We start from the raw sequence: 25,291 nt of genomic DNA on the forward strand, positions 1-25,291 counted from the left end.
GTAGTACGTTTATATTGACAGCAATGCTTTTTGGAAGAAGGAAGTACATTTGTAGTACGTTTATATTGACAGCAATGCTTTTTGGAAGAAGGAAGTACATTTGTAGTACGTTTATATTGGTAAGCCGCTTCACTTGCGTGTTTAGTCAGTGTAGTCGACTTCGAGTTAGTCTAGGTTTGCGAGATGAGATCCATAAGTCGGAAGTAAAATCGTCACAAAAGAAAAATCACTCTCATCATTGATGATCCCATACTCTGATATTTCTTTGATCGCAAACAAAATAAAAATACAGAAAAAATGTTTTCTTGGAAAAAATATAGTGAGATTCTATTACTTGATAGGTACGCAGTAGGAAGAACTGAGAAGTGGAGGCAAGACACATACTAAGTGAGGACCCGATGGATTGCTGCTTACATTTGCTTCTTCTACGTTTGGCAACCCGAGTTGAGGAGGACGGACATAACCCGCAACTAACGGGACACATAGTATCGAGATTACTACTCTTGAACCTGTAGTATTTATTGGAACCAGCCAACAAAATTAAGAACATATCATCATTTGTTGTTTCTTGCACTAAAACAAGTGAGAAGAAGAAAAGATTACTTACCTTGCTCCTCTGAGAGAGAGACATGGCCTCTCTTCCTACCAGCGATCATCCAATTCTCCGAATTTGCATTGACTTCATATAACACCTCATCCTTGTGTAAATAAAACAACAACATTTGATGAACATGCCGATATTTTAAAGTAATATATAGTTTCAATAGATAGGAAGAAGCTATATCGAGTAGCTCGATATGGACATCACTTACATGTTGTTGTTCCACGGCTTCACTTTCTTTGAGATCTTTAAGCCTTTCCACTCTCCACTGCATGGTGATAAGTTTCCCGACCCTAAGCCCATCAGAAGGAAGTGGGAGGAATCCAACTGTGAGGCAAGGATCAAGCACTGGACGCTGTAAAACAATAGCACTCTTGAACACCAAATCTCTCCCTTCAGTATCAGTTCCAGTGTGATCTGCATCCACTGGCTTGTGTGCTCCAGCTGCCCTATCCCCATGGATTCCATATTTGATATTCAGAATGCTCTCTGGTAGCTGCAAATCTTTCCCTTCTGTCGTACAAACAATTAGTTAGTTTGCAGTTAATAAAACCTATTATATTCTCTGTTTCATATGCATTGTATGCTTATAGCCACACATAAAAGGGAATCACCCAAATACTTGCATAATTCGATATAAAGCATCCTGATTGAGAAGGTTCAAAGAAACTAAGATCTGTGCAAACTAGATAAGCCTACAGAAACGAGTTATGGAAGAAATGAACAAGACAAGAGTTCAGGGGTTTGACATGTTCTATTAGGTTGATCTTCCTAAGCCCTTATCGAACTCTCTTCAAATCTATATTAGAATACTTTTTGTTCTGGAATCATAAATAGCTGCAAATGGCGTTATGAGTTTAAGTGTGTTTGACCAAAACTAAGATATAAAGTAAAAATCTGAGTCATATTAACCGTTCTTCAGAAGGATAGGAAAACCTGATGACATAGTCTTGTCTAGACATATACTGAACACGACTGCTGCTCTAGATCCTGGAGACACAACAAGCGGAAAGAACGTTGAAGTCGGTCTTCCATCATTTTGTCCATGAACAAATCCATCTTGAAGATCAAGCCAAGCATCAAGAACTATCAAGTTCGCCTTGACTAGGGAGTGTAGCATAACCTGTAGATAGAAATTACTCATTGATAATCTTGAGTGGACGTGAATAAGATTGAGGGAACAGAGAGGTTAAGGATAATATTGTTAAATTTTAAGGAGCTAAAGTTGGCTACCTGCAAGACCAAAGTGCCATCATTGCATTTGTTTGCCACCCTTGTGGTCACATCAAAAGGGTCGGTAAAATGTGCAGCTATGGTTCTGCTCACATAACAAAATCAGAAGAAAATATGATGAGGAAAAGAACTGTTTGAGTCGGGTCAAACCTCTGATGTGGACAAACGATGATCAAGATTTGCCACAACAAGGAAGAAATACCTCTCAAATATCTGGTTATGATGCACCCCAAATTCAAGTTTCAAAGCTACAGTTCTCATTCCCTCTAAAATATCTTGTTTCAGCGGAGTGACTGTTAACGCAAAAAAAATATGATCATTGGCCAGTGGATGTGACACAAACATGTCATATTAATCAGAAAATCAATGTCTGTTGCAAACCTGAAGATGACCCTCTAGCAAGCTTCTCACTCAATGCACGAACAGGGACCCACAGAATAGAACTCACATTGCTTGCCCAATCTGAGAACACTATTTTACCTTCGCAAAGATTAAGCACCTCTGAATCCCGTTTTGGAGAGACAGGTCTATCTTCTACAAAAACATCAGCTTTTGATGCACCAGCATCACAATCTGTGTCCATGTATCTCTCCATCTCAATGCCATACGAGTCTTCAATCTTTAACCCTGGACCAGTATCAATGTGCAAGATGGCGCCTTTAAGTGAGTAAGCAATAGGACGTACTATGATACCAATCCACTGGGCTTCATTTATTAGCAGCGCAGAAGATACAGCTGCAGCAAGATCAACCAGAGCTCTTGGTTTGGAAACCTAAGAATAAAATGTCTATCGTATCAACAAAGGAAAAAGTGTCCACAAGAGTTTACTCATGTATGTACTCAATGATTTTCTACCGTTCCAAAAGCTGTATTTAATTTCTTAAAATTGGTTTGATTGTTTACCTTTAGGATAGGTCTGGTTGGCTTTTCATAACTCATGAAGTCATCACTATCTGCAGGACCACCCTTCGAAAAGCTGTGAGATCTGAATCTCAAGCGCCCAATCTGGCCAGTAACAACTCCCAAGACATAGGAACCGGGTTTTTGTGGAGGCAAAGCAAAAGTGATAGTATTCCTTCCAGGCTTTAGCACAGTTGCAGCGGAACTCTTTAAAGCCTGAAAGCCAGTCCATATACAAAGTTCTTAAGAACGTGAAATTTGATAAAAGAAAAGAACGAGAAAATTCATGTCTTATGGAGCAAACCTGGCCGCCTTCGTCAGTGTTGTTGGTGGCTACCAAGGTAAGACTAAGCGAATCAAGGGTGATATCATCAGGAAAGCCACTCCACACAGTAACAGATAGATTCCCAGGGTCTCCATCACATAACTGAAGTGGAGGGCCAGTATTTCCAGAAAACGTAATCAATGATGACACATCTAAGGGAACTGGGTTCTTCATTTCACTGTGTGCAAGAGTAACAACCTCGGACTGAAAAGCTTGCCGCTCCTTGGACGAGAATAAACCTTTATCCAACGAAAGTAGTCTAACACAAGATGACATGTACCCCGCTTGATCATTAAGAATCTTTTGACACTCAGCTAAATTAGGCAAGACTTCTGCCAGTAAATCTTGCCATCCTTCACCCGCATAAAGGGCACAAACTTTTTCATAAGAGTTTGCAGCCAAATCATATTTTCCGTGCTTGAAGCAGACAGCTGCAATTTCCCCATCAAGAACGACTCCATGTCTCTTCCACCAAGAACGGTGATAGTTTTCGGCAGCACCTTTGGTTAGATTAAGATATTTATTCTGCCACAACAAAATTTATAAATAAGAAGCTAGAAGAAAGAGCAGCATAAAAATCAGAAGATGTCCTTATGTAAATGGTATTAGCATGCTACCTCAAAATCCTGAATAGATGACAATGTCTTCAACAAATCATGATCTGAAATGGTAAGTCGCAGAGCATGCTCAGCTGCAACAAAAATTTCAGCAAGCCTCATAGGTCTATCTAGGGGACTCTCAAAATTTCCAGGTGAAGAATTTGTTCTCGACATGGGAGGTGCTTGTACTTTAAGTGATGAAGGGGTTCTCGGAGACGCTTCTAAACCTGATCTGTCGAAATATATAAACATATCATTTTAGTTCCTTAAAGAATAACAGAAGGTGATGATTTGCAATACTTCCTGGAAACTTCGAAGAAAAATGAGATTAAGTACTAACACATTTGAAAACAAGAAGGGCTAAAGAACAGGATTTTATAAATTTCATTACCCTTCAGTAAAACTTGGGCGGCCATCAAATATTTCAGGAATATTTCCGGTAGACAGAGAAGCCCTTCTTCTGTTAGCCACACGTAAAAGGACAGATGGTTCAAGAGGTAAAGCTTTCCGTTGAATACCAAAGTGCTTGGTCTTTGTAGTTGCTTGAAGAATAGTCTGTACCAAAACAAGGAGATAAGTATTCTAAAAGAAAAAACAGATGGTAAATATAGTTACGCAGACCTAAATCTCGCATACAATACATTTACAAATAATACCCTGTTATTATGTCAGTGTCCACTAGAGGCCATGCAAGTACAGCTAACTCTTAGCTCGAATCTAAAGCATGATTGGCTTCCATAACAATGCTATCAGATAGATTCACATTCACGCAGCATATTTATATTATACCTTTTCTTTTTCAAGCACCTCAGAGGAAGCGTCTTGTGGAAGAGATGGCCAGACAGCCGGTTTTGGCCAAGGCAGCATACTGAGACAAGCACTGTCCATAAAATGTGTAGGAGTTACTACTAAACATCATCAGCATAGCCTAATCCCAAAGAGAAAGAAAACTCCACATGCTTTTTTCAGCAAATAAAGACTTGATCAGTTTTTTAAAGTGAAACATATACTTCCTCACTAATTGGGTAATCCTTTCTCTACGGGAAGTCATTGGAGAACTAATACTGCTATATAACAAGTAATGCACATGCTATAACAAAAATAGACCCGTACCTGTTCAGTGGACTCTTTTCTATGTCAGTTCCATATCCTATCAGATATCCAAGTCTCATGAACTGCCATGATCAGAAAGGCATTTCAATGGGCATAAGCACTTGAATATAGTATCCAGATTAAATTTATATGCAACCAACAAATCAACTTTTTAAGTGACTGGACATGAAGGATCTAGTAGACATCACATAAGACAATTAGTGAACTATGACATAGACATATGCAATATCAACTCAAAATAAATTATTCAACGGAGAACTCCATTCAAATTCCAGTCAGAAATTGAAAGAGGATGTCAGCAAATGGGAAGAGTAACAGGGGTTTTGTTCATTGTACAAATTTTGAAAGCAAGCAGATTTCTACCTTAACCCGTGAAAGTGAATAGAGATCACCCTGAAGACGGAAGAATTCCTTCTCAATATCAGGTGCAACAACTCCATCATGGTGATGAGAAGCAGTTGCTTCGATCAGCGCTAAACATGCAGTAATTACCCAAACTTCCCGCATACAGAAGGGCAGTACACTCTACAAAAATATCAAAAGAAGAGAGGAAATAAGCTTGGTCAAATCAATAAATCAAAAGTAAGATAATAAGCGTTTCTTTAGTAACAGTATAGGCTACCTCATGGAGGGTCAAGGCCTTTGCAAAACTAATAACAAAAGAATAGCCCCTAGATGCAACTTCAAAAGGACGATTCAACTTGAACAACAGCTGCAAAGAACCACATAGAGGTAAGCTAATGAAAAGGTTGTTAAAGCAAAGCTACAGTTTAGAATGGAGAAAAGGACACTGTGATCAATATGATGGCTCTTGTGTGCACCAACCCTAGATTGACAGGCAAAGAGATACTGCCTAAACTCGAATTCTCTAAAAGAATCATCTTGCACAATCTGTGTCAATGGTTTGCTTCCTGGTTTCAGCAGCACAGCTTGGTCATCTTCACTGTCGAATCCTCCAAAATCCCTCTGTTTCCCAGGCATATTAACTGCATTGAAGGTAATGCATGATCGCTTATTTTTCAGAAAAAATCTTGAAAAAAGAAATCAGTTTGTTGGATGACTACTGATCCCAAATGCTTTTAGAGATAAAGATATATGTCAGGTTTCTCAAAACCTAAGAATATAAAATATACCAAACAGACAAAACATGGAGCTTTTATTGCCACGGGTCTGCAAGAAAGAGATACAGAGGTAGGAAAAGAACCTGTTTCCAAATAACAGAGCTCTAGTTCATCATATTCACGTAATGCATCTTCATGAAGATGAGCCATCTCAAATATGAAAGCCAAACTTTCCTGAGATAGCATAGAACATTATGACCTTTAAGAAAATGAGAAAAGTTTCATCAAATGTGACTGCAAGGACCAAAGGTGATTTCTAAGCTTAACAGATGGGGATTCTTTTCATACTTCTATGGAAGCAACAAAAGGAGCACATAAATCTCCATCAAAGAGTTTATTACAACAGTATAAAATCTAATTTAAAAAAGGAAGAAACAGGATTATGAACCATTTTATTCATCTGCATAGAAGCCACATTCACTTTCCTTTCGGAAATTGAGAAGAGAGCTAACCTTCAGGATAAAAAAGTTACAAAAGTTCCATATTGGCATAAACCGCTGCTCACTGAGCTTGCGTATCTCATCCTCGTAGAATTGGGCACGCCTATCCAAGGTATTCCTGATGCACTCGGTAATCTTTAATTCCAGATCCTCCCAAAAATTTCCGTCAGGGCCATGTACATCCAGCTTACAGCACCTTAAAAGCATTGCAAAAATTATCAAATGAAGACTATGTATGGCATGCATAAATTAAGTAAAACTGATCAAGTAAATAAAAAGGTGTTGTAGCGTTTTTCATAAGTAAATAACTTACAGATAACTTCCTTTAAATGAGTGATTTATGCATCAAGCAAAAATATAAGTAATTGAAATCGTGCAACTGTTTAACCTAATCTATTTTTATTAGAACTGTGGTAGGAGCAATTAAGTGTCGTTAGGCATCTGGCGTGGTGTTTTTATTTATTCTTGCCTACTTGTATCAAAGCAAAAAAAAAACATAAAACACAGTCCAATCTGCATTGCTGACCTTTCTCTCTTTTTTGAACTGAAGTCAACTTCAAGCTTCGCATATACTTTCTTGACAGATTTAGTTGCTTGATCATTACTTGGATGAGCTTTAGATACAAATACAATAAACCATTCCCTCTCATCATTCTGAACAATTAATTTCAGACGTGGTTTGAGAATGTTTTTAAACTCATCAAGATCCTGCAAGGTCAAAGGTATACTCAGAAAAGCTAGAAGAACAAAAATTGTCGAACCACATAAGTGATAAATCTAACCTAATCCAGAAACAATATACATTAGAAACGGTGCCTACTATCTAGACATTGGTTCTTGTCTCTTATAGCAAAGGAAAATAGAAACATATATCATCAAGCACATCATCTTTGTTTCATATTTTGGCAAGTGACTACTCTCCACTGCCAAGAATGACACAGAGAAACGAAAACAAAAAACAAGATATCAACAAGACAAGTACCTCACATGTGACAAGAACAATAGTTGCATATGGTTCTCGAAACCAGAACAAATATTGCTCCTGCGGGAATCGACTACGAAGTCTCGCGTCTGTAGTTAATATGAATTCAACCGGCAAGTTCTCAACAAAAACCGGATTTCGAGTCTTGTTTGTCAAGAATGCTCTTTTTAATGGCTGATGTTCTTCAAATAAACCTTTCACTGTAGGCCACAGATCACACACATCTTCCACTGTAACAGGGAACAAAAAGAAAGAGAATACATCTTAATACTAACGAACAAGTATAGTTAAAAGGTCAGAAACAAAGAAATCCTCATGATCAGTTCTCTCACTTTCCAATTTCAGAGAAATTCAGGAATTGATGCTCATTTCTAAGCACTTTTAGCTTCATTCATGAGTATAATCTGACCAACCAACAACCTAACAAATTCATATCACCTCCTTCAACTACAAAGAGAAACTTTCCACTAATATCTAACTATGACATCGCAAAAATGTGGCAAAAAAAAAGAGGAGAAGTAAGATCCTAATAGAATGCAGCAATCGTAGAGAAACAAAAACCCTAGAAAATTATAGATTTGAAAAAAAATTGGGGAGAAATTTACCGGCGGTGACGAGACGATCGCAGGAATTTTTAATCGACTGGAACTGAGCCAAGTAGTTCGCCATCTGAGTCACCGATCTAAACGAAACATACGAAAACCTCGATCGATAGATACAGAGAGATCAGAATTTGAGTGAGGTTTCGTCTTCAAGCTGCAGGAAGAAGGAAGTGGAGGAAATCACCGACGCCGGAGATCTAGTGAATCGCCTTCTTCAACTATCGCGCTCAGATTTAATCCTGACCGTTGGATCACTCATGTCTATTAACTACATCTATGTTGGATTGCTTGTCGTTTTTAGGTAAAATTAACGGCATGTAGTCTACTGTTTAAAAAACAAAAACAAATATTAAAGAATTGGAGAAAACACGCTTCTTTCTTCTCCGTTAAGAGAAACCTCTCTCACTCTTCATTTCATTCACTTTCCGACGAACAAAAACAACATCTGAAAAAAATCATGAATCCAGATTCCGATCATCCTCAGCTTCCAAACATCAAGATCCATCACCCTCCTTCTCCACGTCACTCTCACCACCACCACTCCTCTTCCACTCCCTCCTCCGCCGCAACTCCAACTCCAACTGCCGGAGCTCGTCGTAAAATCGGAGTCGCCGTTGATCTCTCTGAAGAAAGTTCTTTCGCTGTCCGTTGGGCTGTAGATCACTACATCCGTCCCGGAGACGCCGTTGTTCTTCTCCATGTTTCTCCAACCTCCGTCCTCTTCGGTGCCGATTGGGGACCTCTCCCTCTGAAAACTCAACCTTCTGTTGAAGATCCAAACGCTCAATCTCAGCCTAGTCAAGAAGATTTTGATGCTTTTACTTCAACAAAAGTTGCGGATCTAGCTAAGCCGTTGAAGGAATTAGGGTTTCCTTATAAGATCCATATAGTGAAAGATCATGATATGAGGGAGAGATTATGTCTTGAGATTGAGAGGCTTGGTCTTAGTGCTGTGATTATGGGAAGTAGAGGTTTTGGTGCTGAGAAAAGAGGAAGTGATGGCAAGCTTGGCTCTGTTAGTGATTACTGTGTTCATCACTGTGTTTGTCCCGTTGTTGTGGTTAGATATCCTGATGATCGTGATGGACCTGTTCCTGTTGTTACTGTCAAGTCTGGTGGAGATGATGATGAAGATGTTGTTGCTGCTTCTGCTTCTGCTCATCATGAACACATCAAAGGTCAGGGCTCAATTATCTCTATCTCTATGTGATTCAGTGATTGATTGATGAGCTTCTTTCGTAGTTTTTTTTTTCATGGATGTCTCTGTTGATGTGTTAGATTTAGATTCAGTAGTGTAGTGAGTGTTGTGAATATGTTGATAAATATTGCCATAGATGGTAGTACAGGAAAATTATAGCTGAACTAAGATGATTTTGTCGATTTAGTGAGAAATATTGTCCATGTTCATTGCTTTGCTTACCCGAAAGTAGAGGATGATGGTCATGTACATAGATGATTTCCTAGCTTTAGTGTATTCATTCTATGAATTTGTATATATCTTCTTCATCTGCCGAAACTGTTTCGATTTACTGAAGTTAGTTGTATAGTATATATCATATTGTTTGGTGGTTATGGCTAATTTGCTGTATTATATGTAGAAGATTGTTGTTCCCCTACACGTGGGAAAAAGAAGCGCCGACATCGTTCTATTTCTTGCATTGTTTACACTACCCATTGATTGTGTTTAGATTAAAAGTAGTCTAGCACCTACTACTAGTCCAGAAGAAAGTTTCTTTTGACCCTTGAAGAATGAACTTTTCTAAGTGAGTTTGTTTGATTTTATTTTTCTCTGTTGGTTTAGTTTGAGGCAACATTAAGTATCGTTAGCATCCAAGTATTATGATTCTTGACTTTTAAGCTTCTATAAGCCCTCATTTCGTAAATTGGTGAATGTATCCTTGTTGTTGTTTGAAAATCAAATAGTGCAGTATTTCTAAAAAGGAAGCTTCAATGATATTTTTTGTTGTTGTTTGCTTTGATCCAGACTAGGAAAGGTTACAATAGCAGGGATGTTAACAGAGAAAAATCTAGGAATGCATGGGAATGTGTAGAAAGAATCTGGTTGTGTAACATGCGAAAAAAGTTTATCTAAACTCTTGAGTAATGTTTAGATATCAAATATAATTGAGAGTTGCATTACCTTGTTACTTTTACGATAGAAAAGTTCTGATGAAAACTTGTCAAATAAAGTTACTGAGTTTCGTAGATTGCTTCTTCAGTAAGATAATCACTGGTGTTAGTTCTAGAACGTTTGGCATACGTTACAAGATTGGAGCTGCCTAGTGAATCTGTCAAAAGATTCTGATTGTATACTGATAAGGTAAAAAGGCTATATAATCTGAAGGTTACATTTGTTATCTTCACCATACTGCATCACGACTAGCAATGTATAATCTGCATGGTTTATTAAGTGATTCCTCTCTGTGTATCTTCAAACATTGAAATATGTTGTGATTAAAGGGTTATTCCAGTAAATTTATCTATGATCTGACCAAATGACAATGTCTTATTCCTTTTTTGTTCCTGTGTTTCTACCACAGATGAGTGATGATTCTTGGGATCTCGTCAGGTTCACCCTCTTCGCATCATCTAGGTAATATAAAAGTCACATAATGATCTCTGTAAGCTTATATTGTCTACATTTATCTTGATTATTGTTCTTTCATGTGTTTGGAACTGAAAAGGTACACAAATCAAGTAGCGGTGTTAGAGGAATGTTCAGAGGAGTGTTTGAGTGTGTGGTCTATCTTCAGTCACAATGTTGATGAATTTCTTTGGGTTATGTAATGGTTTCTGCATTAAACATGAAGGAGTTTGTATGATTACTGAATCCCTTTTAAGGAAGAAGAAGGATTATGATTTTCTTTAATAAAGACGGGTAGTGTAGGTTTGTTCTATTGTGTGAGTGTGTGAATCTTGAGTCTGTTTAGATTTTAGTTAATGTGAAAATCAAATAAAGATTTGGTTGATTTATGGTTTTGATTTGACTTGTTGGAATTTTGATTAATCTAAGGATTGAAGTTTTGAAAGATGGGTGTCTCCAAAAGAAACAAAAATGTTTGGTAATTCGTAAAACTTGTTTGGTTATTAGGTCTAATTTCTTTTGCAAATTTAGAGTAGATGACTATAATATCGGATTATACATCTGTTCAAGCGGCGGACATGTACAAGTAATGCCTTTTATAACAAAAAAAAACTTTGGATACAGAATGTCTAATCAGAAACAAGGTGTGAATATAGAACAAACCATATGGCAAATATAGTTTACACGGATGTATAGATCTCAAATACAACACTAAATTCACAAACAATCTAATTTGATATGGTAAACAAATTCAAGTGTGAGAGGTAAGGATCAAACAATGTACATCAAATCTCTCCCTTCAGTTCTCAGTAGCCCTATTTGATTAGTCGTAATGCTCTTTGGTACAAATCTAGATCAAACCATATGGCAAATATAGTTTATATAGACGTACTAGATTTTAACCCGCGGTGTACCGCGGGGCTATATTTTCTTAAAAAAAATCAAAATGTAATTTGTTTGATAGATTATTTTGATTGTTAATTTTAGGATTTCACCCGTGGTATACGATCTTTTATAAATATCAACCCAAACCCGTCCCATCATATTACCCGTCCCGTGAAATTAAACATTATTTAGTTATTTTTCTTTTTAATAATACTTTTATTTAAAAGCTATATAATTCAAGTCAATTTAAAAATTTCTTTTAAATGGTTCCCATAAGATATATATACATATATATTAAATTTGTATAGAGTTGAAATAATATTAATATTACAAATTTTTTATATAATTTAAATATTATAAATATTTTTAAAAATATGTAATATATATTTTTTGTTATTGAATAAGAGGATATTATGTGTAAGAAATGTAGAAAATAAGAGTTTAATATTTTTATTATGGAGTCGCAAAAAAAATCTTTTATTTCTATACATGTTATTCATTTATTAATAATAAAAGAAAACAAATCCTTTAAATTAGATATTAACTAAAATAAACGCACCATAATTACTTATTAAGTAACAACCAATAAATTTCACCAAAAAATAGGTAACAACCAATAAATTCTAAACGCAGTAATTAAAGAATGAGATATTAAAAAAAAAATATCAAATAAGATATAAGAATCTTAAAATAATTGAACATCTAAATAATTTAATTGTTAGTGTCGATTTTAATGCCTTCATTAATGTGGATTTTTTTTTTTACAGAGAAATATTTCCTAAAGATTATCACATTAATGACTCAGAAAATTAAGGAAGATATGAATTTATGATTCTCGAAATCGTATTGGTAATATCTTTAAGTAATATTTTTCAAATTTAAATAATTAATGTCAATGGCATTCATCCGTAAATAAGGTCCAACTCCAGGATTTATTTGCTAAAAGTCATTCAAAAATGTATATATAGATAGATCTCACATACAACACTAAATTCACAAACAATCTAACTTGATCTAGTAAACAAATTCAACTGTGAGAGGCAGGAATCAAACAATGGACATCAAATCTCTCCCAATAGCCCTATTTCATTAATCGTAATGCTCTTTGGTCTAAATCTAGATTCTTGGAAATGAAAGTCTAAATGGCCAAACAACATAATGTTCTTATGAGTATATAGTTTATGCTCATACACAAGCAAGAACAATCGACTTCCACATTGCAAAAACTATACAGTCAGATAAATGTCACACTACTCTCTATATACTTAAGCTATCAAATTTGTTAGAGCAAATTCAAGAAAATATATTTCATCACTTTGTGCCAATTAAAAGATATAGGATATGATGAAAAAAAAAAAAGATATAGGATATATATATATTTTTTAAGTAGTGTAAAAACTTTTGTTTTGTATTTTAATGGCTCCACTGTATTTGTCTTGCCCCATTTTTAAAGCTTGTTCAATCTCGTGATTATCTTGAATCTTCATCAACTTTCTTTCTTTACTTGTAGGAGTACTTGTTTCTCCAATCTTCAGATTCATGAACTCTTTCTTCAGATCCGACAACTCTTTGAATGGATGCTTGACTTTATCGTAGAGATTACGGATGTAGTGACACTTACTTGTCTCCACAATGAAACGATGACCAAGAACTTCAAAGCCTCATTCTTTGGTGAGAACCTCCGGTTTCACCACCAACTTCAGCTCATACTGTAGGTGGTTTGCAACTCCTTGAGTTCCAACTTTCACTTGATTCTTCCACTCAAAAACCTTAGTCTTTCTCATCTCTTTCATCACACTTGAAAGAAAAACAATGAAAACAGATCTCATTTTCGTTTGAAGAGAGAAGAAGAAGAAGAGTGAGTGATGAGGAGAGAAGCAGATGAAGAGTGTTATATATACACCATTCATGAACTTGAGCTTCAAGTTTGATATAAAGCATTGTATTCATCGTTTCAAAATTGAAGACCAAGCTCACAATGACTCAATCGTACCAGATTTGAACAAGAGGCTAATGATGATGGGTATAAGATTTGAATTACAAACTGCTCATTCCCAAGATGTTCAATGTTTGTTTTACAGAGAAAGAGCACAAAGAAGAATGACGCAGACCACTTTAATTTTCTGATTTTTTTCCTCTCAAGCGTTTTTGCGGTTTATTCTAACCGATTTGATTATCTTGATTGGGTTTTACTTGAGTAATTGATTATACGGGATGCTTATTAATGCCGAATGTAAAGCCTAATTTTATTTCATCTTTCTTTTCATATTTTAAAACATTTTTCAAAAGAATGGATTGAAATTTTAGTGGATTTAAATCCATATAATACAAAGTATAAGTTTGTAATAATCCGTAAAATTAGTATAGTCACATATACTATATGACTTAGCTTATTTTTCCTTCTCTTATGGTCTCTACCTAAACGAAAATTTAACAAATCTAAACTTATATATATATACTATATTTTAATCCGCGGTACATCGCATGATAATTTATTTTAAGTTGTTGTTGAAACATATATTAAAACAACTTCTTTTCACCATTGAATGTAAGATGATCCCAATATATAAGGTTATGTTTCCACCGGCTATACTTTATTGACAACAAAACACTGAAATAATATTTTTTCTAATAAACGAAATCCAACTTACTAATATTCCCTACTCGATGTGATCAAATTAATATAATGACTCTTTGATACTATAACAAGTGTCTACACAGATCAACTGGTTAACTTATGGTCGTTTTTAATATGCTCTGTTTTGTCATTTAATCGTCATTTTAAGTAAGTCCTAAAAAACAAAAAGCCCCACATAAACTCAGATTGGACATAATAATTAATGAGAATATCCGAACATCTCCAACAGTAATGTATGGAGGAATGTCTTAAGATTAAAAAAAATAGAAAATAATATAAAGTAGGAGAGAGTGTAGACACAGTTTCTGGTTTGAGAAACTTTGAAAAACTGTGTCTACACTTGTCTTTTTATTATTGGCCAAATTCTTTTTTTTATAATTTATAATTTAAATAAATAACTTATTTATTATAAATTAATTAAAATAGTATTTTTGAAACATCCACACAGTGTCTGATGGATGGAGATGTTGTAAGTAGCGAGTACCTTGTCCACATTAAGTATGAACAACGATACTTAAATATAACCACATTAAGTGATATGCATCATTCCATCTATTGACTGTTTTTTAGTTGGAAACATATATATACAATCACATGCATGATGATATATACTGATCCAAACTGAGAATCCATCCTAGATGAAGTTCATATCATTTTGAAGGAACATGCCAATAACCTCACATTCGAAAGTGAGACATTATTATCTCTAATTATTTTATTCATATCCACAAGTATTTATCCAAGTGTAAACCTTAAAATCAAAATTATTATCTCTAATTATTTTATTCATATAATAACTAGCTTCAAAAATTAATCTCCACACTATTTTAGATTTTAGTATTTTGAAGCCGGCTTAAATGAACGGTCTTTGAAAAGAGATGCAATGAGAACCACATGCTTCAATTAATTCATTAAAACCTTGGATCTTGCATAGTTGCATCATATTTTTTTTGTTTTTTTTTGGAGCTTATTAAACACAGTTTAGAGACAGACACGATGGTTTCAACGCGTTTGACGAATAAAATAAAACTTTAAAAGGAGGACCCAATGGAATTTAATATCTTCTTTTTAGTGGTCGCAGTTACAAAACTAACGACATTCATACGTTATGTACTCTTTAGTTGTTGCTGCCAATTAAATAATATCTCAGATTGGCATAATTATAAAATTTTGGTTTTGGTTGGTGATCTTTCAAACGTTATAATAATATCTCATGTTTCACTAATTTAAAAAATTGCTTCATTTTTCTTTCTTTGTTATATGATTTTATACTACATGTATGAATATATTTTATAGGTAACAAAATAGCTTAAACAAAAAATAAATCAACATAATAATAATACAAAGCTTCAACAGCTACGAAAAAGCTTCAATACGAATATATATTAAAATGTCTTAAAACTAACTCAACCCACTAAAAAGTATTGTTAGTAATGAACGGTGAGGATTAATCTATCAACCAACGAAAGAATCATCAACGGCTAAAAATCTCTACTTTTATTGGCGATTTCAATAAAATGAAGACGACGATGATGTATCACATCCCTCTGATTTTCTCCTCCCTCCTTGTAATTTCACGACTGAGTTCATCACAACCGTTGATCTTGACAAAGCTTCGTCTCTCGATAATCTTTTCAACGGACGAGATTCGTTCTCCTCCTGCATTTCAATAAAATTAAAACAATAAATTTCACGATCATTCCTAAAAAAAATAAAGAAGATAAAGAAAAAGATTCATACATCGGAGAGGTTAAGATCCAAATCAAGTCTCGTCCTTTTCACCACCAGATCTCCGTCGCCGGTACTAACAGAAGACGACGAACTCACCACCGGAAGTTCTTCCGCTACCGCCGCCGGCACAACCTGATTCTCCACTTCTTCCTCATCGCTTTCCTCATCATAAGATTCAGCATCATCATCTTCTCTACTAATGATCTCTACTTGGTTCAGATTCTGATTCTTTCCGGCGACGGAGCTGTGATTCTTCTTACGAGCTAAACAAGACTCACAGATAGAAACAGTTGGGCCAAGACGAAGCCCAGAAGCTTTCCAAGACGTGTGTGACTGACACGCGCTACAAAGAAGACAACGCGTGTGTTTCGCCACCAGAAAATTAGCTCCGTGAACTTTACCGTCACAATCCCAACATAAACTCGCTTGATCTGACTCACAATACATTCTCGCTACTCCACAACATAACTCGCACTTCTTCTTCCCCATTGATCTTATCTCCACAACCACAACCTCTCTCTCTCTCTCTCTCTCTCGATGTTTGTGTTATAAATATTCTTGGTAAGGACTTTGCTTCTCTCTCTCTTCTCTCGTTTCTTCTGCGGACACAAATAAGAGACAGCGAAATAGCGAATTGTGTTATGAGAATTTCGTGGCGAGTTTTATGTGATTTAATTCTTTTCAAGGGTATTGTCGTCTTTTACTTTTCACGAAACGATTTTTCACGTATTTTTTTAATGAAATGCAAGAAGTTTCTAATTTTAAATTTAGGATAAGATTAAAGGATTCGTTCAAACTTTAAATTTCATGGTTGATAATTTGTGGATAAATTATTGTACTAGTAGTTCTAAATTTGTTTTTAAAAATTATTAAGGTTTCTGCGGCTGAGTATTATTCTCGAATTCTTAAATTTAGGAGAGATAATAATATGATTTAAAAAAGCAAATGTTTTTATTTACTTGGTCCTGAAACCATGTACTGGGGACAAGGCTCCCCTATGGGCGAAGTCTTTCTTACGTGTCGAGATATGATTCGTTTTGATGTTTCAGCAGATATTTTATGCGGTTATATTTTTTAGTTAATGACGTGGCCTCGTAAAGAGGAAAGGGAGATTCGGAGTTATCCTACGTGGACGAATCAGGTTCTGTAATAGACTTAGAGCCACGTGATCCCCACCTGGGATTTGTCTGGTCCTCAATACACGTCTAATGGGGTCCACTTCTTCTTTTCTTTTCTTTTTCTTGTTTTTTTTACTTTTTCATCTCTCGTTCCGGTCCAAGCATTTTGTGTGAATAAGGTTTTCGATTTGTTTTTGAAATGAATAGTGAATTTAATATCGTTGCTGTTACGGTATGATAATAATGATGATATCAGATTTTAATATGCATTTTGGGTTGGGAAGTTTTGGTGTCCATGAAATCAACCAGCTGGTTGCTAGAAGAAGAACCTAATTTTATCAACCACTTTTAGTGTTCCATATATTTACATAATCCAAATTAAATGTTTTTTTTTCTCTAAATCAAAATCAAATCCAACCACTAATTTTACTTCATATCATTGGCAAACTCGATATATTACTTGTCATTTGCTAATGGTAAAAAAAATGTGTAATTGGGAAATTATTAAATCTGGATTATAAAAAGAGAGAGAGAGAGAGGGGCATGTTTATGAATTTCTCGGCCAGGTTCATTTGCCATTAATTAACCAATTTGGTTTTAAAAATTACTAAAAACCAGGATAGATCATGACCCAAGAAGCTTGTAGCTAGATAGACAAATATTTTTGTCATTGAAAATGTTTACTGTTGTGAGTTGTCGACAAAAAATCGTTTTGATTTTCTGTAGATGATAGAGTTTGATCTGTAGTTTTGATGCAGAGAACAAATTAAATTATCTTGATCAAAGAAGACCACTAAATCACATGTTCTTGGTTAATCGATTTATCTAAAAACAATTTGAGAGAAACTAATTTCCATAAAATCTATGCACCCTTGTTAGATATAGATCCACTAAACTAGATGTTTGATAAAAAGAAATAACAAGGCACCAACTTAAATGAATGATAAGTTAGAACTTTGAACTTAGCACATAGATGAATGGTTAAATATCCAAGTGTTGGTATGTTAACTGATTCGAATGATGCCGATTTAGCACTTTCAGACTCCGATATGATTTTAATTCGAACGAAGTTATTTATGTTTTTTTTTTTTGAAACTATCAAGAACTTTATATACGAAAAGTATAATTCCTAATCTAATTTATTTGTGGACCGAAGTATCACAAAATATGAAAATATGTCAGTGTTGTGGTCTTGTGGATGTAACGTGTTCGGAATAACGTCTAATCACGAAATTAAGATTAAGACTAGAAAAAGATAGATGTAAAGTCATTTTATGAAAACAAATAATACGTAAAATGTATATAAGAACAAAAAAAGAAAGTAAAGTTGGGCCTACGTAACATGCTTGAGAAATTTTTACGTGGCGAAGATTAGTGGTGTGAAGGATGAAGTGTGAATTGTGAAGAATCAAAGGAACACGAGATGTCTTCATTTGAGAGCCACATGCATTAAAAGGCGATGATGAGTGGAGCCGTGGAGGTGTTTTGAGTTTCAGGGTTTTTCTTTTTTTTTTTTGTTACTTTTAAATGTGTGTGGATGACAACTTTAGAACAATTTAGAAGAAGCCTCGAATTCCATACACAAAATATCTCACGAATTTCTCCTTATTTTCCTTGTTTCTTTTTCCATTTATGTTTTCTTTTCCAAGTTTTTAAGAGAGATGTAAATTACAATAAAAAATTGTTCAGTGAGTGATCATATAATTTATATCAAATTAATTATATGATTTTCTTATATATACACTAAGATTTGTTTATTTTTATCTGTCAAACTGGTCAAACAAATAACACAATGAATATCCAAGATCTCAGATACTACAAGATAAAAGTATTACAACATCAACTTTGTAGCGTACGAAAATAACTTTAGTTAATTAGAGTTACTTAACATCAATTATACGATTTGATAAGTACCAAACTACCAACAAATTATATGACATTGCACATCATCATTGTCCAGCGGAGAAGAAATATTGAATTTGTTAAAAAAAAAATACAAATTCTTCGAAGTAAACTAATTTGGGCTTTTGTAACTTCAAAGCCCTCAAGTTAAAAATAAAACTATGGTAGCAATTAATTAGCAACGTAAGAAAAAGCTGAGACAGTTGAAAAGAAATCGCCAAACCTATTGTTCTATGGTAGATCTGATTGTAGCATCTATGAAATTTAATTTTCTGATTCTATCATTAGCTCTTAATATCAATTATATAACGTGCCCCCAAACATTAATTATACATGTAACCTATTGTTCTAACTTCTTATTTACGGTGAGATTTTTTCCATTTAGCTACAAATTTCCTTTTCTAAAAATTATTTATTAACGTTAAAAAAAAAAAAGGGGAAATCAAAACACCGTTTAACTTCAGCGTCGCTCTACAAAATAAATCAAAATTGCTTATAAATTAGGGTTCATCATTGACTCATACTTCTGCCAAAATAGGGTTTTACTTTTAAGTGATGTCGTCAAAAGGTACAAAAACTCAATCAATCCACGAATGATCGTTTGTTAAAGCGAGGAAATCAAATTAGGGTTTATCCGATTTCGAGAGATTCAAAAGGTTTAATGGGAATCGTTGCTTCCAAGGGAGATAGTAACACTCCATTGTTGAATCTGTGTAAGGAGAGGAAAGAATTGATCAGAGCAGCTAGAGATGGTCGTTATCACTTAGCGAGATCTCATCTTCTTTACTTTAAATCTCTTTTAGATTTTAGCAAAGCTCTTAATCAGTTTGTTCATAAGGATTTGGTTGTGATTCCGTATTCGGATGATGATTCGTCTAGTAGTGATATAATTTGTTCTGGATCAGATTCAGACTCGGATACGGATTCTGATTCGGGTTCAGATTCTGATTGTTTAGTCTGTGATCAATCTCAAACAGCTCCGTTGAGCAACAATGAGGATCAGAATCCTCGAAACCCTGAGTTTGGAGATGGAACTTGCGGTTCAAGTAACAATGGTCAAGAGGGTATGGAGAAGTCAAGAGAAGATTTAGGGTTTGAGTGGAAACAGTTCGTTAGTGATCCAAGTGAAGAAGAGGTGAAAGGTTCGCAAAACGTTTCTTCTGTTGAACAGAAGACTTTCGCGAATGGTGATATACTCGGTTTGTACGGTCCCGTGTATAACACGCAGCAGTGCGAATTTATCAAACCTGATCAAAGAGATGATGAGGTTGAGAGTGATGGATTTAGAGAAGTTAGGGAGAGAGAAGGGATTCCTGATTTGGAACCTGAAAGTGATCATAATAGTCTTATAAGAAAGAACCAAAAGAAGACAAAGAAGAAGAAGAAGGTTGCAAGTGAAATTGATAAGCAAGATGTTGAAGCAAACACTTGTAATGGAGATGTTGCAGATGAGACTGATAATTCTAGTGGAGCTTGCGAGCGAGAGACAGCAAAAACTCCAGAGATTGTTACTGAAGAAGTGACAAGATCAGATGAGGAAGTTGAAGAAGAGACAAGATCAGATGAGGAAGTTTCTGATGAAGCGTATGAGTCTTCTTCTTCTTGTTTTTCGGAATCTTCTGGTTCGGGTTTGACTGATCTAAGGAATGTTGTAGAAAGGATCACTCGTATATGCGAGAAAGCTGTGGGTGATAGTGAAGTCTCTGAGTTGCTTGAAGTAAGCAGAGTTGTTCATCATCAACCTTTAGGATCTCAATTCAAGGGATTTGCTTCAAGGGTACTTGGTGGTACCGGGAATTCGACTCGTGATTTGATTTTAAAGCGCCGTTTTCGCTTAGATGATGTTGCTGTTTCACTCTCTATGACATTAGAGAAGCTTTATATGTGGGAAAAGAAGCTTCACGCAGAAGTTACAGTAGAAGAAAAGCTTAGGGTTTCTTATGATAAAGCGTACAAGATTCTGAACAATCTTGATCAAACCGGAGCAGAATCGAGCGAGATTTACGAGGCGGAAACTGTGGTTAAACTCTATTTATCTAAGATTAATGTTTCGGTTCGAGCGGTTGAATCGATTTCCATGAGAATTCATAAGATAAGAGACGAAGAGCTTTCGTTTCAGGTGATTGAGATCATAAACGGATTCAAAAGAATGTGGAGATTCTTGGCGAAATGTCACCATAAGCAGTTTCGAGTGATTGCGAGAAGCAAGTCTTGTGTTCACATTGTTGAAAATGGATCTAGCTCGAGGAAAGCTACGCAGCAAGTCGAAAAACAGATTAGAAGATACAGAGAATCTTTGAAAGGTTACATTGATTCTCAGAGAGGTTTCGTTAAGCTCTTAAACGAATGGCTTAGCCGAAACATCATGGAGGATGATGAAACCGAGATCGAGGCTCCTGAGATATTTAGGGTTTGCAGCGAGTGGTTAAGAGAGATTGAGAATGTGGATGAGATTAAAGTGTTGAGTGCTGTTGAAGAAATGAGATTAAGATTTCGAGGGTTAGGGTTTAAGCAAGTAGAGGAAGAGAAACAGAGGTTGAGAACAGAGAGATTGTCTAAGGAGTTAGAGAAGAAGACGAAGGAGTTGGAGGAGATCCGGGGAACGGCGCATGGTTCTGGTCCGACGGCGAATATGATGGTGGGACCTGAGTTGTTGTTTTTGAGAGAGAGTGTGACGCAAGAAACAGAAAAGCATGAGAGAATGATAAGAGAGCTAAACGACGCCGTATCGATGAGTATGCAAGAGTGTTTGGTTCCTGTCTTTGAGGCTTTGGAGGATTTTTGTTTTGCTAATTTTAAAGCATATCAGAACATTAGCATCGTTTCCACAGAAACTCTATTATTGTGTCAATCATAGAAATAATCAAATAAATATGTAAAGAATTTCATATGTTGATAATTTAATCAGATTTCGTATTGTATAATATCATTCATATATTTGACTTTGAATGTTCTTCATATTTGTTTGTCCAAAAAAAAAAAAAAAAAGAATGTTCTTCATATTTTGGCGAAATTATCGAACTATAAGAGTTTAATGCTTCATTGCTTGCATCTGTAAGTTTTATTCTGGTTATTGATCATGAACCCGTTTTTGGTATATGACAAGTCATGGTTTGTTATTGTTTGAAATATATTGGAATTTCAAATATATGTTCGATTGGTCCCGAAAGATCTGATCAAAAGTTTTATTGTTTGATTTGAATCTTGATTTAGGTAGAGATAATTAATTTTAATCGATGAAGTAATTGACCAAGTCAATAAATCAAGATTCAATGTTCTTTCTACGAACCCGGTTCGTTTTGCGGTTGAGATTCATGCATTCATTTTATTTATAACCATTATGGATAATGATAGTGATTAATTATCCAATAAGGAAGAGATTTGGTTGGATTATTTTGGAGGGTAATAATAAAAATATAAAGGCATGCAATAGAAGAGGCAGACCAAGTGGAATATTCTGTCTACCACAAACGAAGTTTCAATAAAGATTGTTACATGTTAATGTTTTCCAATAAGCGACCAAAAATCTGGATTAATAATTTATTATCGCACCCAAAAGTCACTATAAACTTGTGAACTTGTTATTTTGGAGACTTTTCTCACCTAACTACATCGAGGAAAAATAACTTATATACTCTCTCAATTGCCTTAGTTGGTTAACATTATGCTCTAAGAGCATGGACAGTAGGACAAGCAGGTGGGTATAAATTTTGGGGTGCAGGTATTAAAAAAATGAAAAAATTGTCTCTCTCTTCACACCCGAGTGTAAGTTTACACTCGAATGTAACACTTTTTATCTCTATCTCTCTCTTTCTTTCTCTTTCTCTTTTCTCTTTTGCTTTAAATTATAATACTAAAAAAATACTTACACCCACACAAACACATTTGCCACTGCTGATGGTCTAATGGCTTTGGTGGCTATTGACGATTATAAAATGAATATTTTCCCAATTTTGTTGTTTCAATACTAACAAAATAGAAAATCAAAACCATATAACTCTAATGTTTCCCACATGAAATTCCACACACACGCAATGAAAACCATACCGACCAAATCTTTATGTGTGTTTTAAGTGTGATTCAAAACTCAAAATATATAACATTTTAAAGAACTTTCCTCAATCAATGGAATCTAAAGTCATTTGCCTAAGAAAGTCAACGAAACTTCACATTCAAAGTAACTTTATCCTCCCGTGGGAACAATCACATTCATCCATAATGAAAAAAAGACATTTTCTTATACCCTTACGTGAGCTTCCAAGAAGAAACCAAAATTTTTAAAGATTTTTCCCCATTACATGTAGATTAGTTGGCTTCAAGTTTCCATGGATGTTCCTTCTCGGAAATCTCAAATTCTCTTCCTTTTTATATAAAACTCAATCACAACACAAAACCCATCGCTCAAAACAATCAGTTTCTCTCTTTCAATTCTAATGGCGTCGCCTAAATCCCCAACAAGACCAAACCAAGAAAATCAAGAACCCAAGTTCCAAGATTTCTTCCCAACAATGGCCGGTAAACTCGGTGGAGAAGGTCTAATCGAAGAGCTTTGCAAAGGGTTCGAGCTTCTCATGGATAAAGACAAAGGAGTAATCACATTCGAGAGCTTACGAAGAAACGCATCGACGGTTCTTGGACTTGGAGATCTAACGGACGACGATGTTCGATGCATGATCAACGAAGGAGATTGTGATCGAGATGGTGCGTTGAATCAGATGGAGTTTTGTGTGCTCATGTTTAGACTAAGTCCTGAACTTATGGAAGCGTCACGGTGTGTTGTGACGGAGGTGATCGAGGAAGAGTTTTCCGATTATAGACACCGTCATTGATAGAGAAACCTTCTTTCTGTGGTAGAGACTTTGACTATTTTTCAGACAAAAACAAAAAAAAACAATTTAATAATTTATTATGTTATTTTTATGGGGCTTTTGCAAAAATGCCACTTTTCAAAATACCCTTTTTTTTATACCTTATAAAAAATGATCTTAAAAATATAAGACTTACCCAAATATGTATGTATTATTATTAAAACATACACAAACTACATTTCTATGTATCTAAAATCTTATAAATACTTTATAAATACCATATAAATGCATTTTAAATACCTTTAAAAAACTTTAAAATATCTTGTAAAACCTTTGAAAAACCTTAAAAATCCTTTAAAATAACTTGTAAAACCTTTAAAACACCTTATAAAACCTTATAAATACTTGGATCGAGTCTTCAAGTAGTAGTTACAATCCATAAGTACCTTATAAACCTAATAAAACTTTATAAAAATTTCAGATTTAAAAAGAGGCATTTTTGAAAAGGAACACACCAAAAAGAGTATTTTTAACAATTTCCCTATTTTTATTCTCTCTTTGATTTTCCATTATTGTTGAGGTTCATAGAAATTGTTTGGATTTTATCGAAGTAGCAAAGGAAAATCTTAACTGATTCAATTCTTCTTTGTTCAAACTTTTTTAGTTTAGGCTTCGTCTTGTAAAACGTCGATAGATTATAGTCATTGACCAAAAAAAAAAAAACTGATAAATAAATAATTCTTGAGAGTAAAAGGAATATAAATGTTCAAAATTACTTACAAAAGTAATAAATAAAACCACTGAGTAGTTTTGGGGGTGAATAACAAAACTTTAACCGAAAAAATTAGAACTAAAGTAGGTGCTTAGTTTAATCTTACAACCAGTTTGTTAAGCATTTTCGAAAGTTTTTAAAAACTTAAGGCTTTTCAGTTTTTAAGTTCTAAACATTTTTTCTTCAATCACAAGTTGCACATGTTGTAAAAACGTTTATTTTCTTTTTGAATATAATTTATCATTAAATTCAAAAAATAAAATAAGGTTTTTAAGAAAGTGATCAGTTGCTGGCAAACAAAAAAAATTCTGTTTTGGTTTAGTTCCTCTAAAAAATAAATAAACGGGGTTTTCTATTTTGAATTAGATTGTAATATATTGTGTTTATATTTTGTTAGCAAAATGTTTTTTAGTTTCAACATGAATGTCGATGTGTAAAGTCATACCTTCTTTGTTGATATTCTGATTAATGTGGACTGAAACTTATACTTTGTAGAAAGATATATATTAAGAAATCTTCAAGATTAAGTATATGAACAATTAAATTATTTTGTTGGACATTCTAGTTGTGATGCATTGAAACTTATCCGCGTTGTTATGAAACAATACGCGTTGTTGCGACTATTTTCTTTTTCTTTTTTGGTCATCAATTTCTTTTATAATAAAACATTAAAAAAAATAGATCCACTTTCTAGTAAATGAGTTCGAGGACATCATAGTTGAAATGAATATATAGTTCCGAATCAGTTAAAGTACATAAAAAAGTTTCTTACATTTCTTTTCAAAGTTGAAGGATATATGTTTGTTTTTAGGGATTATTACGGATTTTGCCTTTTTTTATAATGACATTTATGGATTTTGTCCTTTTTTGAATAATTTATGGATTTTGCCATTTTTTAACACTTAAAATGTACGTATTTATAATTTTTTTTTGCAAA

The 25,291-nt window shown here is 34.5% G+C and overlaps 5 protein-coding genes across 7 annotated transcripts; 3 read left to right on the top strand and 2 right to left on the bottom strand.

Annotated features, from left to right (window-relative positions):
- Positions 1 to 193: 193 nt before the first annotated feature.
- LOC9300410 (trafficking protein particle complex II-specific subunit 130 homolog) lies at positions 194 to 8,257 on the bottom strand. The gene is made up of 21 exons (XM_002865996.2): positions 7,920 to 8,257; positions 7,315 to 7,544; positions 6,859 to 7,040; positions 6,345 to 6,528; positions 5,976 to 6,066; positions 5,597 to 5,757; positions 5,394 to 5,483; positions 5,135 to 5,296; positions 4,772 to 4,833; positions 4,448 to 4,538; positions 4,050 to 4,213; positions 3,677 to 3,890; positions 3,039 to 3,584; positions 2,738 to 2,950; positions 2,216 to 2,606; positions 2,037 to 2,127; positions 1,835 to 1,919; positions 1,538 to 1,724; positions 813 to 1,114; positions 608 to 698; positions 194 to 509 (listed from the first exon to the last, which is right to left on the bottom strand). The coding sequence occupies exons 1-21, from the start codon at positions 7,981 to 7,983 to the stop codon at positions 331 to 333; spliced, it is 3,780 nt and encodes a 1,259-aa protein (XP_002866042.1). The 5' UTR covers positions 7,984 to 8,257; the 3' UTR covers positions 194 to 330.
- Positions 8,258 to 8,289: 32 nt separating this feature from the next.
- On the top strand, positions 8,290 to 10,898 carry LOC9302117 (universal stress protein PHOS32). Of its 3 annotated transcripts, XR_002331304.1 has the most exons (4): positions 8,290 to 9,094; positions 10,136 to 10,236; positions 10,457 to 10,509; positions 10,601 to 10,898. XR_002331304.1 is itself a non-coding variant. In XM_021022316.1 (3 exons), exons 1-2 carry the CDS (start codon positions 8,374 to 8,376, stop codon positions 10,462 to 10,464), a joined length of 729 nt encoding a protein of 242 aa, XP_020877975.1. In that variant the 5' UTR covers positions 8,291 to 8,373; the 3' UTR covers positions 10,465 to 10,509; positions 10,601 to 10,898. The 3 variants fall into 3 exon arrangements, 2 of the variants coding, with proteins under 2 accessions (XP_020877985.1, XP_020877975.1); XM_021022316.1 differs by lacking the exon at positions 10,136 to 10,236 and having other exon boundaries at positions 8,291 to 9,094; XM_021022326.1 differs by lacking the exons at positions 10,136 to 10,236; positions 10,457 to 10,509; positions 10,601 to 10,898 and adding an exon at positions 9,901 to 10,109.
- Positions 10,899 to 15,328: 4,430 nt separating this feature from the next.
- LOC9302118 (zinc finger protein CONSTANS-LIKE 2) lies at positions 15,329 to 16,539 on the bottom strand. The gene is made up of 2 exons (XM_002865998.2): positions 15,764 to 16,539; positions 15,329 to 15,682 (listed from the first exon to the last, which is right to left on the bottom strand). Exons 1-2 carry the CDS (start codon positions 16,241 to 16,243, stop codon positions 15,533 to 15,535), a joined length of 630 nt encoding a protein of 209 aa, XP_002866044.1. The 5' UTR covers positions 16,244 to 16,539; the 3' UTR covers positions 15,329 to 15,532.
- A 2,045-nt stretch (positions 16,540 to 18,584) lies between these two features.
- Positions 18,585 to 21,710, top strand: LOC9302119. Its single transcript, XM_002864289.2, has one exon. The coding sequence runs from the start codon at positions 19,436 to 19,438 to the stop codon at positions 21,629 to 21,631; it is 2,196 nt and encodes a 731-aa protein (XP_002864335.1). The 5' UTR covers positions 18,585 to 19,435; the 3' UTR covers positions 21,632 to 21,710.
- A 1,381-nt stretch (positions 21,711 to 23,091) lies between these two features.
- On the top strand, positions 23,092 to 23,694 carry LOC9300412 (calcium-binding protein PBP1). Its single transcript, XM_021015244.1, has one exon. It carries the CDS (start codon positions 23,208 to 23,210, stop codon positions 23,601 to 23,603), a length of 396 nt encoding a protein of 131 aa, XP_020870903.1. The 5' UTR covers positions 23,092 to 23,207; the 3' UTR covers positions 23,604 to 23,694.
- The last annotated feature ends 1,597 nt before the right edge of the window (positions 23,695 to 25,291 follow it).

The sequence above is a fragment of the Arabidopsis lyrata genome (assembly GCF_000004255.2).
Source record: "Arabidopsis lyrata subsp. lyrata unplaced genomic scaffold ARALYscaffold_8, whole genome shotgun sequence".
Lineage (NCBI taxonomy): Eukaryota > Viridiplantae > Streptophyta > Magnoliopsida > Brassicales > Brassicaceae > Arabidopsis > Arabidopsis lyrata.

Coding starts and splice junctions, on each gene's coding strand:
- LOC9302119 (XM_002864289.2), top strand. CDS start 19,436: ATGGGAATCGTTGCTTCCAAGGGAGATAGTAACACTCCATTGTTGAAT.
- LOC9300412 (XM_021015244.1), top strand. CDS start 23,208: ATGGCGTCGCCTAAATCCCCAACAAGACCAAACCAAGAAAATCAAGAA.
- LOC9300410 (XM_002865996.2), bottom strand. CDS start 7,983: ATGGCGAACTACTTGGCTCAGTTCCAGTCGATTAAAAATTCCTGCGAT. Junction 5,297..5,393: donor AGGCCTTGACCCTCCATGAG/GTAGCCTATACT, acceptor ATATTTTTGTAG/AGTGTACTGCCCTTCTGTAT. Junction 3,585..3,676: donor CATCTATTCAGGATTTTGAG/GTAGCATGCTAA, acceptor TTGTTGTGGCAG/AATAAATATCTTAATCTAAC.
- LOC9302117 (XM_021022316.1), top strand. CDS start 8,374: ATGAATCCAGATTCCGATCATCCTCAGCTTCCAAACATCAAGATCCAT.
- LOC9302118 (XM_002865998.2), bottom strand. CDS start 16,243: ATGGGGAAGAAGAAGTGCGAGTTATGTTGTGGAGTAGCGAGAATGTAT. Junction 15,683..15,763: donor TGGATCTTAACCTCTCCGAT/GTATGAATCTTT, acceptor ATTGAAATGCAG/GAGGAGAACGAATCTCGTCC.